Raw genomic sequence first — 20,225 nt, forward strand, 5'->3', positions numbered from 1 at the left:
TATATAGATGTTATTCTAATGAGTTTGGGATAACAAAACTTAAAACAAGCAACAAATCATTTTTCTTCGACATATACTAAATGAGTGACAATTAGGAACAAAGTAGTGAACTATCTACAGCATCCTCAACTTCACATGTATTGATACTTACCAAGTTTTGCCAGAAAGTATAGTTTATCCAAGTAAAGTTTAGCTAAAGCTGGAAAAAGTCAGTTAAGATCAAATTTCTCATTTTTGAAAGCCAGAGGGAAGGCATTCTACAGTGAAAATGGTAGAGTAAAACAGGAAAGTAAACACTGGGACTGACTCTGACAGAAGTTCAGATTCCAGGAATCCATGCTGGATGTAATAAGACCTACCACTAGAAATGTTAAAAGTCTCAGACAAGAGAGTTTGAAAATAGTTCTAATAAGGATTTCCCTGCCACATGGACACTTTTTAAAGTAGGATAATAACACAAGTATCCTTCAAACTATACTGAAAGTAGAAGACAAATAGCTGTACTCAAGGAAAACAAATCATACTATATCAGGCCTCACATGTTAAGCATAATAAAAAAATGAAAGAAAAAACAATAGGAATTAATGCTCTAGACAAAATAAGTAAAGAGGAAAGAGTGTGCAAAAGTTGGGTAAAATTTCAAATTGTCATGTTGGTCAAGGGATACAAAGTTTCAATTATGAAAGATGAATAAATTTTAGAGACGTACAGCATGGTGATGACACTTAACAATACTTGAAATTTGCTAATAAGATAGATCTTCAATTTTCTCAGCACATACGCAATTTGTGTCCATAAATGGTAATTAAGTAGAGGTGATAGTTATGTTAATTGGCTGGGCTGTGATCATTCTACAGTGTATATATATATTAATGCATCACACTTTAAACCTTAATATATATAATTTTGATGTGTCAATGAGATCTCAATTAATCAATCAATTAGCAGTTAACAGGAAAATAAAAAAAAAAACAATTTGGAAGAAAATATAAACCAAGAAACACCAGAAAACTTCCTCAGCAAACTTTGTAATATAAAAGAAGTTAACAAAAACCTGAATTTAAAGGTGCAAAATAATGATAAAAAAAACAATAAAAGATTAATAAACTAAGGAAGCACTATCAAGTAACCAAGTAACACTATCACTGAGTTAGAAAAAGCATGGAGCAAATAAAGGCAGCAAAAAAATCAAGTCACTGAGAGAGCTAAGTCTTTCGACAAATTAATGCAGAACTTGAATGTTTATGTATAATAAGCTCTGAATATAATGAACAAATCAAGTTAGCCAAATATAAGAATAACATATATAGTTAAGAAAGACAAGAGGCTTCTGAGTGATTCAGTCAGTTAAGTGTCAGTTAAGCATCGGACTCTTGGTTTTGGTCATGATCTTAGAGTCATGGGATCAAGCCCTGCCTCAGGCTCCATAATCCATGATCAGCACAGAGTCTGCTTGATCCTCTCCCCCCTCCCTGCCCTTCCTCCACCCCCACCCCACTGGCTCATGTGCACACTCATAAATAAATAAGATAGACAAAATCTTTGGGTAAAAAAAGACAAAAGAAAATATTCCAACATGTAATATGGATAATTTTCCATTATAAAAAAAAAGAAAACTGAAAATTGAAAGAGCTCATGTTATTTCATGAGAAAATGTTCAGCAGATGAATACCAAGAATATCCTTATTAAATCTTATTAAATTACAAAACACTAAGGAAGAGGAATAATTTTTTACACTTCCAAGCAGTAAATGCAAATCACCTATAAGAAGGAGAGGGGGAAAAACCAATGTGGCCTCAGGCTTCTCCCCAGAGGTAATGCTCAAAGAAAATAAAGCCTACAAAATTTTGAAGGAAAAACATTATGAACCATGAATCTGATCTCTAGTCAAAATGTATTCAGATAAAAATGCCACAGATTAGACACAAAAGGACTCAAGGATTAGAGCACATATAAGCTCTTCCTGAAAAAAAGTCCCTTGTTAATAAAATCCAGCCAACCACAGACAAGTCAAAACAACTCATAAATGGAAAATTAGTAAGGCTGTGAGTTATTTATATACAGAAGGAAAACTATACAAAGGAATTTATAGTTCCAGAGCAAAGTATAATGTTATCTACCTTAACAATGTAAAAATAATAAAACTATGAATAATTTTTGGAAGGAGACTAGGATGATGGAAAGAAATAGTAGTTTCCTTTGTGAGAAAGAAACATTACAATCAAAATTCTCTCAATTTTACTGTTATTTTAACTCCATCTCTTAAAATGGATATAAAATAGAGCTTAATACTTCTTATTCATAAGTATCATTTACAGTATAATTTCATTTTTTTAAAGTTACCTATTCATGCAATCTGAATGTTAATCTAGAGAGATGTTGGGACAGTACTGACCATCTACGTGGTGGCTATTTCTGAGGGTGGAATTTTGAGTTGCCCTTACTATATTGCTTCAATTCTTTGAAATCAAAATAAACTATTTTTATAATAATGATATGGCTACTACTCTTAATATAAAATTAAAATCGACTGTAATTATGAGTAGATGTTACAACTGAAAATGATTCAATGACACCATTAAGAAACAGAAAATGAAGGACAATTTTACACTATTATAGACGAAGATCCAAGATAAAATTGGGTCCTGAATAACTCAGACTACACCAAGAGTCACTATCAACTAAACAGTCAATGACTTATTTTCAACCATCAATGTACCCAAAAAAGAAGGAAGGAATTTGAAATGACTATTAATTTATTCCATGAATTCACAAATGTATGAGAAAAAAATTCTTGATTATATAACAGGACTGAAATGAATATAGTTGGTATATGTCTCAAGGGAATTAAATTTCTAGTAGAACTTAAATACATTTTTTAAAGCAGAAAAAAATGACTGGATTGTTAGTACTTTTGGATTAGTAATAATATAACAAAAACACATTTATGAAAAATTAAGAAGCAAAATATAAATAAGATGTACCATTTTACAGTTCTATCACTTCACAAAATATTTTCAGTATCCTGAAGATGGCACTGACTGCTTCAGAACATGCATATGCAAATTTAATCCTTTCATCAAAATTTTTGAGATGTAGTTAAGGTTATTCCTAATTTTAAAATGAACAAAAAAATAGGATAAATAGTAAAATAACATCTAAGGCTGTTCAGCTACTAACTGCTTGAATAAAGACCTGAATCCAAGATTATCCAACTCCAAAGACTTCAATCTTCATCATGACCAAACATTACTTTTGAAGAAGAAACAATTATTTGATGAACGTAGAACCAAAGCTCCTGATCCTAAGAATCACCTGGAAGACTTATAAAAAATTAAGTTTCTCAGGCCCCACTCCAGCTTACTGAAAGACTCTGCAGAGAAAACCCTTAGAAATCAGAGGACTGTTAAGGTCAGGCAACATCGGAAAATACCGATGTGTGACAAAACCTAAGACAAGAGATTCTGTCCCATAAATTATATTTGGGTATGAAAGTATGTGACAATATTTCACGTAAACTTTTTAGATATTTTTGTAATTATACTAAGAACAATTCAATCACAACATTTTTAAATGAATGAGAGAACAAGAAGATAACTAGATCATGTATTTTCTTTATAAATAGATTTGAAAATGGAATTTCACAGATTTTTGAAAAGAAGCAATAAAAATTAAGAGAATGGACAGCATAGCAATTGGTAGCATGGTTTTAAGGCAATGTTTCATATTTTCAAGAATTTTAGTATGGACTGTTGATTCAGTTTATCTTGATTATTAAGAATTTAAAATTACAAATGACAGCTGATACCCTCAGAAAAAGACACCCAGCAGTTGACCATTCACCTTGATAAAGAGTATTTAAACTGTAGTTTGGGTTAATATGCTTGTAACAGCCACTATGGCTTAATAAAATTATAATGAATGTAAATATATTAAGCAATTTGACAAATCAAAATTCATATAACTCTTATGAAAGAAAGACTAAAAAATGAGAATATTAAACCAAATCACAGTAGTAAAAGCAGAGACTATGGAACCACACAAAGACCTGAATTTTAATTCTGTGTGACCATCAACAATCTACCTTCAGATTGCTCCTCTAGAAGATAAAGATAGTAATAATGCACAGTTCAGAACTTCCACTTCCAGCCACGATGGAGTAACCGGATCCAGATAAACCCTCCCACCTTAAACAACTAAAAATTAGGCAAATACATAAAACCTGAAATTCAATTAATATAATACAGCAAATACCATCAGAACAAAAAACTAAAACCACATTATTTTGTAACAGATGCAGAAAAGCATTTGAAAAAATCCAACATCCCTTTGTGATAAAAGCACACAACAAAATAGGAATAAAAAGGAACTTCCTGATGAAAGGCACCTATGAAAACCTACACCTAACAGCATACTTTATGATGAAAGACTAAATACCTCCCCTAAAGACTGGGAACAAGACAAGGATGTCATGTCCATGTTTACCACTTCTATTCAACATTGTATTTCAGGTTCTATATAAAGCAAGAAAACGAATCAAAGACATCCAGATTGGAAAAGAAGTAAACCTATATCTATTTGCAGATAACGTGATCTTGTATATAGAAAACCCTGAAGAATCCACTAAAAAGCTATTAGAACTAAAAGCCCAGTTCAACCAAGGTTGCAAGAGACAAGACCAATATATAAAATTCAACTGCATTTCTGCACACTAGCAATAAACAATCTGAAAATGAAATTAAGAAAACAATTCCAATTTACAACCATGTCTACAAGAGTATACACTTAGGAATAAATTTAAGTAAGGTGAAAGATTTTTGAACACTGAAAACTTCAAAGCACTAGATATACATATTCATCAATGGAACAGGATATTATAACAGTAATCAAGATAAAGTGGTATTGGCGTAAAAATAAGCACAGAGACAAATGAAACAGATGGTCAAAAACAGACCCATACATATATGGAAAATAGCTTTTCAACAAGGGTACTAAGGCAATTCAATATAAAAACGATGTTTTCAACAATTGCTACTTGACCACCAGATATCCCTACCGAAAAAAAAAAAATGAACCTCAACCCTACCTCACACCATATACAAAATGTAACTCAAAAGGAAAAAAAAAAAATTTAACTCAAAAGGAATACACACCTCATTGTAAAATTTAAAACTCCTATCAAAAAACTAAGAGAAAATCTTAGTAACCTTAAATTTAGGTAAAGATTTTTTAAATAGGACACAAAAAAACACAGGGTATAGAAAAAAAGAAGTTAATATATTGGGCATTTAAAAGGAAAAGGCAATCCAAGGACTGTGAGGCATATTTGCAAAACACAGATCTTAATATCTAAAATACATGAAGTCTTCTAAGAAATCTTCATTTGTGACAACATGGATGAAACTGGAGGGCAATATGCTAAATCAAATGAGCCAGACAAAGAAAGACAAATGCTGCATGGTATGATTTTAGATTTGGGGGGGGAGAAAAGGTGAACTCATAAAAATATAGACAAGAAAAGTGGCTGCCAGGAGCTGAGGGTGGAAAAAGAAACAGGGAGAAGTTGGAAAAAGGGCATGAACTTTGAGTGAGAAGATGAATAAGTTCTGAAGATATAATGTATAACATGGTGAAGACAGTTGATAACACTGTATTGTATAACTGAAATATGCTAAGAGAATAAAACTTAAACATTCTCTCTCTCTCTCACACAGACACACACACACAAAATAAGTATGTGAGGTAATGGATGTGTTATTTAACTTGATGAGGGGAATTATTTCACAATGTATATGTTTCATGTTCTATTCTTTATAAAACTCGCTATTTGTCATTTATAGCTCAGCAAAGCTAAAAAAAGAATTGAATAATAAAACAATAACCTTAATAAATGAACATAATGTTTGAACATACATTTTACCAAACAAGAGATAAAGATATTAAATAAGCACGTGAAAAGATGTTCAAAAATGAAAAATAAAACCAAATGTGATACTGTAGACACATCCTAAAATGAAGTGGCTAAAATTACAATGTGTAACCATGTCAAATGTTGGTGAGAATGTGGTCAATTAGAACTCTCATCCACTGTGGGTAAGAATATCTAATACCACAAGTATCCCTTGCTTTCCAAAAGTTCTCATTATACCACTTTGCTTTTATGGGAGACCTACATTAGTACTTGTTTTCGCTAACCAAAAGAAATCCACAAAAGATCTCTGCTTTATGAAAAAAGGCAAAAAAAAAATCAAAAACCGTGTTCAGTGTTTGTTTTACAGTGAGTCATTACAGGAGTATTAGCACACCCCGAACAGCACCAGCGGCCCCACCAAACTCCTTCTCCAGGAACTACACTCAGCGTCTTAGCAACAAGCCATCAGAGTTTTGAATTGTGTTTTTGAGCATCTATGCTTTATCTCAATTTACTTTGTGCATCCATTAGCAAGATGCATTCTAATGTATCAGAAAAACCTAAAAGAGGTTATTTTGGGGGTCTGGAAATGCTAACAATGTTTTCCATATACATTAATAGTAATTGCATCTTTATGTCATTCCAGATTACAAAAGGTTTCATAGGAACACTCTACTTTCAGATGGGGGTGGGATCAATATAATAACCACTTTGGAAAACTGTTTCTTTAAAAGTTAAATATGAACCTAACATGAGGCTCTACTACTCATTCTTAGGTATTTACCCAAGACAATGAAAGCACACATCTGCACAAAGACTTGCACATGATGGTTAACAGCAGCTAGATCTATAATGGCCAAAAACATGAAAGTAAAACAAATACCTATCCACAGGTGACTGGATTAACAAATTATGGTGTTTCTATACAAAGATATACTTCTCAGCAATGAAAAGGAACCGATATACACAACAATATGGATGACATTCAAAATAACTATGTTGAGTGAAAGATGCCAGAGGAAGAGAACATATACTGTACGATTCCATTCATATAAAATTTTAGAAAATGCTAACATCTACAGTGACAAAGAGCAGATCAGCAACTGCACAGTAACAGAGTTGGAAGAAGGAATGAATAGAAAAAGAAGCACAAGCAAACTTCTGAGGGTGATGGAACTGTTTATTATCTTCATTGTGCTGAAGGTTTCAGGAATATATACATGTCAAAACTCATCAAATTGATGTTTTACATATGTGCTATTTATTGTCTGTCAATTGTACCTCAAAAAGTTGTAAAAAAATTAATATACATCTCATAGGATTATTCTAAGTATACGATATTGCACCTAATAAGGTTTAAGTGAGCCTGTTATTCTAACACAGAATAATTACTTCATAAATATCAGCTTTTTATATTAACAAATGAAAAAAGTCCTTGGGTAACGCGACATTCAAAGCACCTAAGATATACCTTAGCTTCTTCCTCTTGTGCTTTTTTAACAATTGCTTGTAATTGCACCTCTCGTTTAAATTCAGCATGAAGTAATTTCTCTTCCATCATCCTGCGTCTTTGATCTAATAATTCTTCCTTCCACTTCCGGACATCCTTCTCCTACACAGAGTGAGATCATCACACATAGTAATTTAACAAATAAACAGCTTAGGAATTATAAAGTCTAGAACCTAGAAAGATCTAAAGGAGCATGATTTATGATTAAGAACACAGACCAGGGGGGATCCCTGGGTGGCGCAGCGGTTTACCACCTGCCTTTGGCCCAGGATGCGATCCTGGAGACCAGAGTTCAAGTCCCACATCGGGGCTCCCTGCATGGAGCCTGCTTCTCCCTCTGCCTGTGTCTCTGCCTCTATCATGAATAAATAAAATCTTTATAAAAAAAAAAAAAAGGGGGATCCCTGGGTGGCGCAGCGGTTTGGCGCCTGCCTTTGGCTCAGGGCGCGATCCTGGAGACCCGGGATCGAATCCCATATCGGGCTCCCGGTGCATGGAGCCTGCTTCTCCCTCTGCCTATGTCTCTGCCTCTCTCTCTCTCTCTGTGACTATCATAAATAAATAAATTTAAAAAAAAAAAAAAAAAAAGAACACAGACCAGGAGCCAGACTGCTTGAGTTCATAATCTACCTTGGTCACTTGCTAGCTATAATCAAAAGCTGTCTCAACATGAGTGGGAATAGAACTAACATTTCAGCTGAATTTTAGCTACATAATTATGTGTTTAACCATCTAAAAAAGTATGATGCAGAAACAGCACTAGATTGGAAGTTAGAGGACAGATCTTTAAAGCCCTTGCTCGGCAAATTATTGGTCATGTGACACTGGAAACTGTACTTTACCTCTCCTAGATTCAGTTTTCACACCCGTAAAATAGGATTCAGTATCTGTTCAACTCTGAGCTACCAAGAATTCTGGTTATGAAAACACATATATAAAACCATGCTGAAACAATAACTTATTATACAATTGGAAGGTAGATTTCTCATTAAAATTAATCAAAGAGGGGGCTGCTGGGTGGCTCAGTGGTTGAGCATCTGTCTTTGGTTCAAGTCATGATCCCAGGGTCCTGGGACTGAGTCCCACAGGGGGCTCCCTGGAGGGAGCCTGCTTCTCCCTCTGTCTATGTCTCTGCCTCTCTCTCTGTGTTTCTCATGAATAAATAAAATCTTTAAAAATATTAAAAAAATTAATCAAAGAGATACTTAGATTAATGAAAATTTTTTTATATTAATGGAAAAATTTAACCAAAGATCCTCTAACATATTGTAGAATTTCAAGAATTTATTATTCTGTTTACATGAATACTTGGAGGTTATATTACATAAGAAAAAAAAACTATATAATTTTAATTTGTCTTAAGGACACAATAAGGGGCTTCTGGGTGGCTCAGTCAGTTAAGCATCTTCCTTCAGCTCATGCTCACTTGCCCTCTATCTCAAATAAATAAATAAAATCTTAAAAAAAAAAAAAAGGCACAATAAGAGGGGAAGCTGTTAAAAAAAAAAAAAGAGGGGAAGCTGTAGTTGTGTTACAGTATTTCCCTAAAGCAGAGAACTAAATATTAACTCTCAAAGAACTGCACAATAAGGGGTCTGTTTTTTCATTTCAATTCATTCCAAATGATTAAAATAAAAATAATGAAAATTCTTGAGACTCAGGTGAAGAGAAAAATCAGATTTCCTTCTTTTCTCAGTCAACTTTTCTGCTGTACTAAACAGAACCTTATACTACACCTCATTTTATAAACTATTTGGGGGATCCCCGGATGGCTCAGCGGTTTAGCACCTGCTTTTGGCCCAGGGCGCGATCCTGGAGTCCCGGGATCGAGTCCCAAGTCGGGCTCCCGGCATGGAGCCTGTTTTTCCCTCCTCCTGTGTCTCTGCCTCTCTCTCTCTATCATAAATAAATAAATAAATAAATCTTTAAAAAAATAAAAACTATTTGGGTTATTTAGTCCAACTATCTCTTCCAAACTTAAATACACATTATAAGTAATACAAATAGTGTTTAAGATTTTATTTATTTTTTTAAGATTTTATTTATTTATTCATGACAGAGAGAGAGAGAGCTAACAGCTAACAGCATGACTGCAAACTCATGAGAGACTCTGAATAAAAATCACTAAGCAAAACAATCCTGGTTTTCTTGCCCAGATATTGTAAGCTAATAAATATTTGCTGTTTTAAGTGGCTAAGTTTTGAGGTCATTTGTTATATAGCACACATAACTAATACAGTCCATGCCTATATCTGCCATATTAAAGTAACACTGACTATATAACGAGTAACAGCCATTCTAACACTATACTGTTATACTTGCCACATTTAATCATCATATGAAGTCAATAGTTATAATTGTGATTTTACAAATAAAGAAACTGAAATGCACTATTGTTGAATAACTTTCCCAGGGTATCATGTAAAACCAAGGTTTGACCACTAGTTGGTCATTTCCAGACCCCATGTTCTTTCCACTATATCACTGTTCAGAAGCGGCACTATTCTAAACACTCTCTCTCTTCTATAAATTCAATTAATGCCCCACTTTTTCAAACCTGATAATCTGAGGCTCAAAACTATCCTAACTCATCCTACACTGTCCACAAGACTCCCCAAAGAAACGCCCCCCCCATGAAAACGGCAAAAGACAAAGGACAGCTTCAATAATCCATGCGAATTCTGCAAGTATCAAATTACTAGCTAATTTAGAAATGTCAATTTTTTGGGATCCCTGGGTGGTGCAGCGGTTTGGCGCCTGCCTTTGGCCCAGGGCGCGATCCTGGAGACCTGGGATCGAATCCCACATCGGGCTCCCGGTGCATGGAGCCTGCTTCTCCCTCTGCCTATGTCTCTGCCTCTCTCTCTTTCTCTCTCTGTGACTATCATAAATAAATAAAAATTTTAAAAAAAAAAAAAAAAGAAATGTCAATTTTTTTTCTTTTTTGCAGGTAACCCTCTGTAATTCCATAGGTAGAAATGCTTTGGTTTCCAAGAAAATGTAATTATTTTTATAGTTGCACTAGCTTCTCTTACACCAAAAAAAAAAAAAAAAAAAGTCAAGTTAAAAATCAGCCCATCAATTTAAGGCTATCAGAATTTCTAAATATTAAACTCACCCTTTCTAATAATTTCTGAAGCTTTAATGTTTTCTCTTCACGCAACTTTTCCCTTAGCTGCTGTGCTTTCATTTGTTTTTCTTCATGTTTCTTCTTAGATTCTGCAATTGTTCTATTAACACAAACAAATGGACAGAAGACACAAATGTTTACATGATACAGCCAAAAATATTTTCTTTAGTCTTAAACATTTTTAAAATAAATATAAAAAGTATACAAAGCTAATTTTGGCCTAACATTTCAGGAAAACTCTGTCACTTTTCAATGTATCTGTAACTATCCTGAGTAATGTGCCTTACAATGTTGTGCAGCAACTCCACTTAATAGTCAGGAGTCAGGGCAGCCTGAGTGGCTCAGCGGTTTAGCGCCACCTTCACCCCAGGGCCAGATCCTGGGGACCCGGGATCGAGTTCCACATCAGGCTCCCTGCATGGAGCCTGCTTCTCCCTCTGCCTGTGTCTCTGCCTCTCTTTCTCCCTCTCTGTGGGTCTGTTATGAATAAATAAATAAAATCTTTAAAAAAAAAAAGGAGTAACTAGCTTCCCTCCTGTGAAACATTTCAAATTAATTTTCAAAGGCCAGACCTTTTACGAGATGGTGAGGAAAGTTTTTCATGCATGTGAATTCCATGGCCTGGAGGTCTAGCAGGTTCCTCTTCTACAATATCCCCCCATGATGTATTTTGGCGCCAAGTTTCACGAGCTGCCCAGAAAAAAAGAAAACTACTATAACTTTTTAACCACACAGTTCTATAAAGCCAACATTTGAGAACAGACTTTTAAAAGGCATTAGCATTCCCCTCCAAATTATTTATTTTACACATAAACTATAATAATTTACCCTAAATCTCTCTAGCTACACATACAATGCAGCGTGCATACACACACACACACACACACACACACACACACACACACACACACAAATACCTTCATAATCTGCAAGGACATCATTCCAGTCCATAGACATGCCACAGAAAGATACACTCCCACTTCCCATGCTGGCCTAAAATGTAATAAGGAAGAGTGAAAAACAAATACTAAACACAATTATAATCTTAAAAAATGAACTGCAGATGTAATTTTCCTACCTATTACTAATACATTTAACAGCTCAAAACCAGAAAAAAGCTATATACCTCTTATAGTTACAGTAATCGCCAAGTTAAAATACTATAGTATATACATTTTAAAAGGAAGATAAACCTACTTGTCATTAACAGCAAAGACAAATCAAGTAAGTTTAAAAGAAACATATTGGCCTCATACTATTACCACGTAACTCTGCCATATTCATGAGAAGAGCTCAAAATTATTCTCTGAGCATTAAAATTTCATAGAAAAATATTTAAAACATTTATAGTTACTTTCATTCTCAAAGAAGTCCCTCATAAAAAAATATACAAAAAAAAGAAGTGCCTCTTATCAAATATATATATCCTGAGTGCTTAGTGATTGTAAAGCACATATCATTTGGTTTTTTTCTTTTTACATATTTTTTTAATTGGAGTTCAATTTGCCAACATATAGCGTAACACCCAGTGCTCATCCCATCAAGTGCCCCCTCAGCTCCCATCACCCAATCACCCCCACCCCCGCCCTCCTCCCTTCCACCACCCCTTGTTCGTTTCCCAGAGTCAGGTGTCTCTCATGTTCTGTCTCCCTTTCTGTTATTTCCCACTCATTCGTTTGCTTTTTCTAGCAGAAAGAAAAAAGTAAACTACTTTAGATTCTATTTCAGTCTCTGCAATTACAATCTTAGTAATGTTGAGTTCTTACTTTTTCCAAGATTCAATTTATCTATTTTTAAAGTGGGAATAACAACTTCCAACTTGTCAACTGTACTATACATAAAAACACCGTGTAATGGTAAAGTGCTAAAAAAAAAAATAAAAGATTTCCTATTGTTTTTGTATGGCTTCTAAGTCCATGGCCCTAAGAATTTTATTTCTAAGATGTAATTTTTGAACAAGCCCTAAGAATTTTATTTCTAGATGTAATTTTTGAACAAGCATGTTAAAAATTCTAAGCATTCACAGAAAGAACCCAAGGTGTCAGTGAAGTAGACTCATCCCTAAGCTCATCTATTCCCACAAACACAACTAGATAACTATCAAATCATTCCCCCAGAAATCAGCCTGAAAACTGACAGGACAAACTCTACAACTAAAGGGAGAGAAGAGGTCACAATGAAGAAGGTAGGAAGCACAGAGATGTGGTTTAGAAGAGAAATGGATCAGATCTTGGGTACCTCTGCAGAGGGGAGGGAGCCCAGTTCATGGGGAAAGGGAAGAGATGAACACACAAGGGAATGTACAAGAACATTTCCCCAAAGCCATTGGCTTGGAAAATGAATTTTGTGTTTTTGCAACCAGCAAGGCTTTAAATCTTAGGGTTCTAAAAGTCCGCAGGCTTGGCTAGTATGGAGCCCAGAGTGCACAGCCCTGCTCCGGAAAGAAGGTAGACAAACAACAGCAAAACAGTGCTCTGAACAAACACCTGGGGCACATAGTGGGGAGTGATTCACTATTCTAGGAGTATGTCCCTGAGAGGCAGTGTTCACACAAAGATGCCTCTCTGAGAACAAAGGAGCTAGGATAGAGCCATTTCTCTTTCCCACCCCTCAAGATAAACAAAGAGCCATCTCAGGCAGCAGTTCACCCCAACACTGGCTATAATTTGCTTACACCAAGCAAGCCCCACACCCCTACACTCTAGCAGGACTGTACTTTTTAGTCAACCTTGCCTCAGTTCGAGCAAAGTAGGCCCCTCCCCAAGAAGACCAGCAGAAACCCCTGGCCATATCACATCTCCTAACCAGAGAGTTCCTCAAGGCCTCAGTTCTGGTAGAGTTGGTGTCAGGTCTCAACTCACAAGCACACTAGAGCTTATATATAGTTAAAACTCACCATATTCAGGCCAGGGATCAAACACTGCCCCCAGCAGACAAGGAGAGCCTCTGCAAACAACTGGACTGAAGGACAGAGCAGCCAAACTACAAAAGCAGGGCATAAGCAGTACACACCAGAGACACTCCCTGAAGTGACAGATTTGGGGCACTACATCACCTCTTCTGCAGAAGGCCATTACTTTCAATAGAAGAAGACATAACTGGATTTTCTAACACAGAGAAGAAGGCAGAGACTTAGACAAAATGCCAAGACAGAGAAATTTATCCTAAATGAAAGAACAAGATAAGGCCATGGCCAGAGAGCTAAGCAAAACAGAAATAAGTAACATAGTTGATAAGAACTTAAAACAACAATCATAAGGATACCCACTGGGCTTAAGAGAAAAGAAGACATTGGTGAGACCCTTACAACGGAGACAAAAGAACTAATCAGAGACCAAGAATGAAATAAATGAGATTGGAAATAGACCTGATGCAATGAACAGCAGGCTGGAAGATGTAAAGGAATGAATTAGTGACCCTGAAGATAAAATAATGGACAATAACGAAGCTGAACAATAGAGAAAGAATAATTAGGCAACACAAAAGATTTAGAGAATTCAGTGACTCCATCAAATGTAAAAACATTTGTGTTATAGGAGTCCCAGAAGAGAAGAGAGGGAAAGGGGGGCAGAAAATTTATTTCAAGATATAATAGCAGAAAATTTCCCTAATCTGAGGAAAGAAACAGGAGGCACAGAGAACACCCATCAAAATCAACAAAAGCAGGACAAGACATATTATAACTAAATTTGCAAAATATAGTTATCACTATATTATATAAGTGATATAAGAAAAAATTTTTAAAGCAGCAAGGCAAAAGAAGTCCTTTACTTACAAGGGAAAACCGGTAAGACTAGCTGGAGATTTCTCAACAGAAACCGGTCAAGCCAGAAGACAGTGGCATGCATTATGCTAAACATGCTAAATGAAAAAAAAAAAATCTGCAGCCAAGAATGCTCTATCCATCAAGGCTATATACTATTCAGAATAGAAGAGATAGAGTTTCTCGGACAAACAAAAATAGTTTTTGAGCTCACGACCACTAAACCAACCCTACAAGAATTATTAAAGGGGACTCTCTCAGTGCAAAGAAGACCAAAAGTGACACAGATAAGAAAGAATTAGAGAAAATCTCCAGAAACAACAAGTAATGAAATGGCAATAAGTATGTACCTATCAATAATTACTTTGAATGTAAGTGGACCAAACACTTCAGGTTGTCAGAATGGATTTAAAAAATAAGAACCATCTATATGTTGCCTACATGAGACTCCTTTGAGACCTAAAGACACTTGCAGATTGCAAGTGAGGGGGTAGAAAAACATTTATATTTATATCAGACAAAAGAGACTTTTTTTCTTGTATTGTTTTTATCCTGCTTTGCTATCAGGGTAGTACTGACCTCATGAAATGATTCTGAACATGTTCCCTCTATTCGATTATTTGTAAGATTTTGAAAAAGACTTTCATTAATATCTTAAAAAAATATTTGCTAGAGTTCACCAATGAAAACATGTGATGCTCAGCTTCTCTGTGCTCAGAGTTTCTGATTCCCAATTCAACTTTCATTCTTGTTACTGGTCTAAGAAGACTTCCTATTTACAGGATTCAAGATTCATGATTCAATCTTGGTAACTTGTGTGTTTTTAGGAATTCTCTGTTTGTTGGGTTTTTTTTCTAAGTTATCTCATTTGTTAGTATGTAACTGTTAACAGTAATCTATTATCAATTGTATTGTTTTCTATTTCTCATTTTGACTTTTGAATCTTTTTTTTTTTTCTTAGTTAAAATAGTTAAAGCATTGCCAATTTTGTTTCTTTTTTTGGGGGAATACTAGTCATGACTTTCAATGTTATGTTATTGTTCATTCTGGTCTCTATTTTCTTTATTTGATTTTTCTTTGCTGTCTCCCTCCTCTACTAAATTTCAGCTAAGTTTCTTTTTCTAGTTCCTTGTGGTATAACATTAAATTGTTTATTTTAACTATTTTTTAAAAGATAATTTATTTATTTGAGAGAGAGGGAGAAAGAGAGCACAAGCAGGGGGAGTGGCAGGCAGAGGGAGAGAGAGAAGCAGACTCCCCACAGAGCAGGGAGCCTGATATGGGACTCGATCCCAGGACCCAGGGGATCATGACCTGAGCTGAAGGCAGGTGCTTAACCGACTGAACCACCCAGGTGCCCTATTTTTCTTAATACAAGTGTTTATAGCATAAATTTCATTCTAACATCTGCTTTTGCTGCACAAGTTTTGGAACATTGTGTTTTCTTTTTTTTGTTTTGAGACAGATTTTGATTTGCCATTTGATTTCCTATTTGGCACACTGCTTGTTCAGTAGTGTGTTGTTTAATATTTACCCATTAGATATTTAATATTTACATGATAGATTTTCCAACTTTGTTTTATTGCTGATCTTTAGTTTTGTACCATTGTGGGTAGAAAATATACTTGGTACGATCTCAGTCTTCTTAAATTTGTAGTATATGTTATATCTCTTTTTATGTGACTTAGCCAGGGGATTCGTCTTCTGTGTGTACTTAGAGAAAATGTGGTGTTCTATTTTTCTTGTAGAGATTATTTTATATCTATCTTTTAGATCACATGTTCTGAAGTATGCTTCAAGTAAAAAATGTTCTTGTTGGGAAGAAAAATACCTTTACCTGACGGTACTCATTTAAAATAAAGTATTATCAGGGGATCCCTGGGTGGCTCAGCGGTTGAGCATCTGCCTTTGGCCCAGGGGCATGATCCTGGAGTCTCAGGATCAAGTCCCAAATCGGGCTTCCTGCATGAAGCCTGCTTCTCCCTCTGCCTGTGTCTCTGCCTCTCTGTGTGTGTCTCTTATGAATAAATAAGTAAAATCTTTAAAATAAAGTATATCAGAGGTCAGCAAGCAGGGATGAAATAGGTGAAGGGGATTAAGAGTACACTTACCATGATGAGCACTGAGTAATGTAGAGAATTGTTGAATCAAATTGAACACCAATAAAAAATAAATTATTAAAAAAATTGTTGAATCACTATATTGTACACCTAACACTAATATAATACTGAATGTTAACTACAGTGGAATTACAAAAAATAAAATAAAATATTAAATTTTAAAAATTAAAGCTCACAGAAAAATCACTGTCGTTGTCAGTTTCAATATTAATATCATTGTTTTCCTCTGCTTCAATTTCTCTGGTTAACTGCTCCTCTTCAGCAATGGCACTGGCAATGGCTTCTTCATTAGCCTTTTCTAGACGATCTGCTAGCTCTTCTTTTTTAGCAAGAACTTCTGCCATTGACTATAAAGTTAAAAACAAACACACAAAAGAATCATCAGTCAATTGGAAAGTAATCATTTCTTTCTTCATTTGTTAATGATATATAACAGTATAAAGAATAACACTGATCTGGAATTACAAAACATGGAGTTCACTATAAGTTCAACCACTTGCTACCTGTGTGACTTGAAAACTTCTTAAAACCAAAAGCCAAAAAAAAAAAAAAAAAAACCAAAAGCCTATTTTGTATTCCATAAATAGTACAATAATCTATGACTTACCTTCTTTATCAGACTACTGTGTATGAGAAACTGTAAAGTTATACGAATAACAGGTATTATTAATATCAAAGTATGAATTTAGTTTGAGTGCCAAAATTCAAAACAGTTGTAGAGAAAATATCTTTAAAACAGAAGAAAAATACTATAAATGGAACACAGAAAGATTTTATTCTGAAATGGTGATATTATTTTCTGAGCATATGTAACATATATATCACTTAAGAACATGCATTAGAAAAAATACAAATAATATGCATCTAAATCATTAATAAATCCATATGATAACCTAAAATGTGTATTAGAAACTCTAAAGTAAACACTAAAATAACAAAACAAAGAATTGTGACTAATAAGCCAACAAAGGAGATAAATTAGAATTATCAAACATAATTAATCCGAAAGAAGGGAGAACGAGAAGAAAAAGGGGGTGAAGAAAAGATGAGTCAAAGAGAAAACAAATACTAAGATGGTATATTTATATGAACTATATCAATAATCAATAGTTTAGACCGGAATAGTCTAAATACCTCAATTAATAGAGATTGTCAAACTGGATAAAAAGCAAGACCCAAACATATGCTGCCCAAAAGAAACTTAACTGAAATCTCAGATTACAAACAGATTACAAATGAAAGTGCTACAATGCTAACACCAATCAAAAGAAAACTAAAGTATTAATATCAGGCACAGATTTCAGAGCAAAAGTATCAAGAGAGATTAAAAAAAAAAGGTCATTTCATAATGATAAAAGGGTTCTTTCATCAAAAAGACAAAACAAACCTAAACATGTATGGACTTAATAACAGGGCTTCAAAATACATGAAGCAAAAATGGATTGAACTACAAAAGTAAATAAATTTAATGGGAATGGAAAACAGTGCTGCCATTTTAGAAAATAGTCTAATAATTCCTCAAAAAGTTTTAACATAAAGTTACCATATGACCCAACAATTTCACTCTTTGATATTTACCCCAGAGAAATGAAATCAAATATCCACACAAAAACATATACAAATATTTAAAGCAGCATTATTTATAACAGCCAGAAAATGGAGACAGTCCAAATGTCCATCAACTGAAGAATGGATAACATGTGGCATATTCATACAATGGAATATTATTTGGCCACAAAAGGGAATGAAGTACTGAGTCTTAAAAACATCATGCCCAGGGAAAGAAGCCAGTCACAAAACACCACATGTTATATTCCATTTCCATGGAATGTTCAGAACAGACAAATCTATGAGACAGAAAGCAGATCTGTGGCTATCTAGGATTGGAAGGGTGGGATGAAGGGAGGGACTGCTGATGGGTACTGGGTTTCTTTCGTAGTAATGAAAGTGGTCTAAAATTGATCGTGATGATTGTTGTACAACTTTGTAAATATACTGAAAAATACTGAATTGTAAAATTAAAATGGGTAAACTGTGTGTTATATACATTTTATCTCAAAAAAGTTGTTTAAAAAAATAAAAAGAAACCGTTTCACAGATATATTCAGAGCTTTCAATACCCCTTTCTAAACTGATAGAACATGTATAGAAAACTGGCACAGATCTAGGAGACCTGAAAAATATTATCAACAAAACTGACCTCTGGGTATTTTTGTAGAAGGAATGAAAACATATGTTCAAAACAAAGACAAACATTCATGGTGCCACTACTCATAACAGAGAAACTGAAAATGACTCAAACGTGTCCACAACTGAAGGAATCAACATACTCTGCTACAGTAGTCTGAGCTATGACAAAAGACCATAAAAAGTATGAACTATTGGTACACACAACTACATGGATGAACCTCAAAATAATCATGCTGAGGAAAAAAAGCCAAACAAAAGATTATATTATTCCATTTACATAAGGTTCTGAAACTGTCAATCAATATATAATGACAGCGATGACCTGGGAAGGAAATACAGGGAAGGACAGAAAGGAGGGATTGCCAAGGGAAATCTGAAAACTTCTGGAGGCAATCAGTATGTTCACTTTCTTGATTGTAGTGATATTTTTATAGATATAAACACATCAAAATTCTAACAATTTGTATATTTTAGATATGTGAAGTTCACTGAAAATCAAGTATATCTCAAGAGAGGAATTAAAATATGCAAATGCTTGAGCCCCAACTTAGAATGGAATTGGTCTGGAGAGGAGCATAGGCACTGACTATTGTTAATGTTCAACAAAGACCTTACAACTTAAGAACAATTTAAAAATCCAAATATTAAAGTTGAATATATTTAACTTTCAGAAAGTAAGTTCTCCCATAAACCTATTGGCTTTTTCTATTCTATCTTCCCCAGAGTACATTTCTATTTAGTCTCTGAAGACCTGAAAAGATTTTAATTAATGATTAAAACGATTCAATTATTCATGTCCAACTTGTGCTATTTTCACATTGTGAAAGTCAAATAAATATCTACATAGAGTATTTTTTTAATTTCCAAATTTCATAAAAATTTGAAATTTTAGTAAATCTAAAAATAGATCCACTGTAGCTACATTTTATATTAGCACATTTTTACAATAGTGGCAAAAGTTGATGTTAAATAGGAAGGTTCTAAGCCATTTTTCACCAAAATTTGTTAAATAAGAGAATTGCAGAATTTTTACCTTTAACCAGCTACATGATGATACTGTACTAAGAAAGAAAAGAAGACAGTTGTCTCATCACTGCAGAACCTAAAGAGGTACATACCTAGAGCAAACCAAAGACTTAATCTCTGCCAAGGCAAATCCAAAAACTAGTTTTTTAAAGAAAGTTCCTCAAGTACTCTAAAAACGTACTAATATTCATATTTAAAGCATAGTATATAAAGTGTGTAAATCTGATCCTTAAGTAACCAAGAGTTTTTAATATTCTACCACAAGCTATTTACATACGTGATCAAAATAAAATAGATGAAGTAAGAACTTTTAAATAATTATTTAATGCTTATTTAAGTATGGGACCTTTGTCCTCTTTCGAAATTTGATTCTCACAGAATCAATTCACAAAATAATTTAATGTGATATCTAGCTATGAAAATTAAAAATATAAAAATGACCAATATCAATCCCATACATTACGCCTAGTATTTATATGACCGTGACTATATTCAACATTTAAAAATAATCACAGTAAGAGTCAAGTTAAAATACAATTCCTTATTTTTAAAATTTAAATGTTTTTCTTGTTAC

General features: G+C 34.1%; 1 protein-coding gene across 7 annotated transcripts in view; it reads right to left on the minus strand.

Annotated features, from left to right (window-relative positions):
• The window catches only part of SCAPER (S-phase cyclin A associated protein in the ER), a 433,964-nt gene that overhangs the window by 319,714 nt on the left and 94,025 nt on the right, over positions 1–20,225 (minus strand). For all 7 annotated transcript variants that reach the window (XM_055319784.1, XM_055319782.1, XM_055319779.1 and 4 more), the window contains 5 exons: positions 16,612–16,782; positions 11,470–11,545; positions 11,125–11,242; positions 10,541–10,652; positions 7,384–7,524 (listed from right to left, as the gene is read on the minus strand). In XM_055319784.1, coding sequence (XP_055175759.1) covers positions 7,384–7,524; positions 10,541–10,652; positions 11,125–11,242; positions 11,470–11,545; positions 16,612–16,782 — 618 coding nt within the window. The remainder of the gene's footprint in view (positions 1–7,383; positions 7,525–10,540; positions 10,653–11,124; positions 11,243–11,469; positions 11,546–16,611; positions 16,783–20,225) is intronic.

Source organism: Nyctereutes procyonoides, unplaced genomic scaffold, assembly GCF_905146905.1.
Source record: "Nyctereutes procyonoides isolate TBG_1078 unplaced genomic scaffold, NYPRO_anot_genome, whole genome shotgun sequence".
Taxonomy (NCBI): domain Eukaryota; kingdom Metazoa; phylum Chordata; class Mammalia; order Carnivora; family Canidae; genus Nyctereutes; species Nyctereutes procyonoides.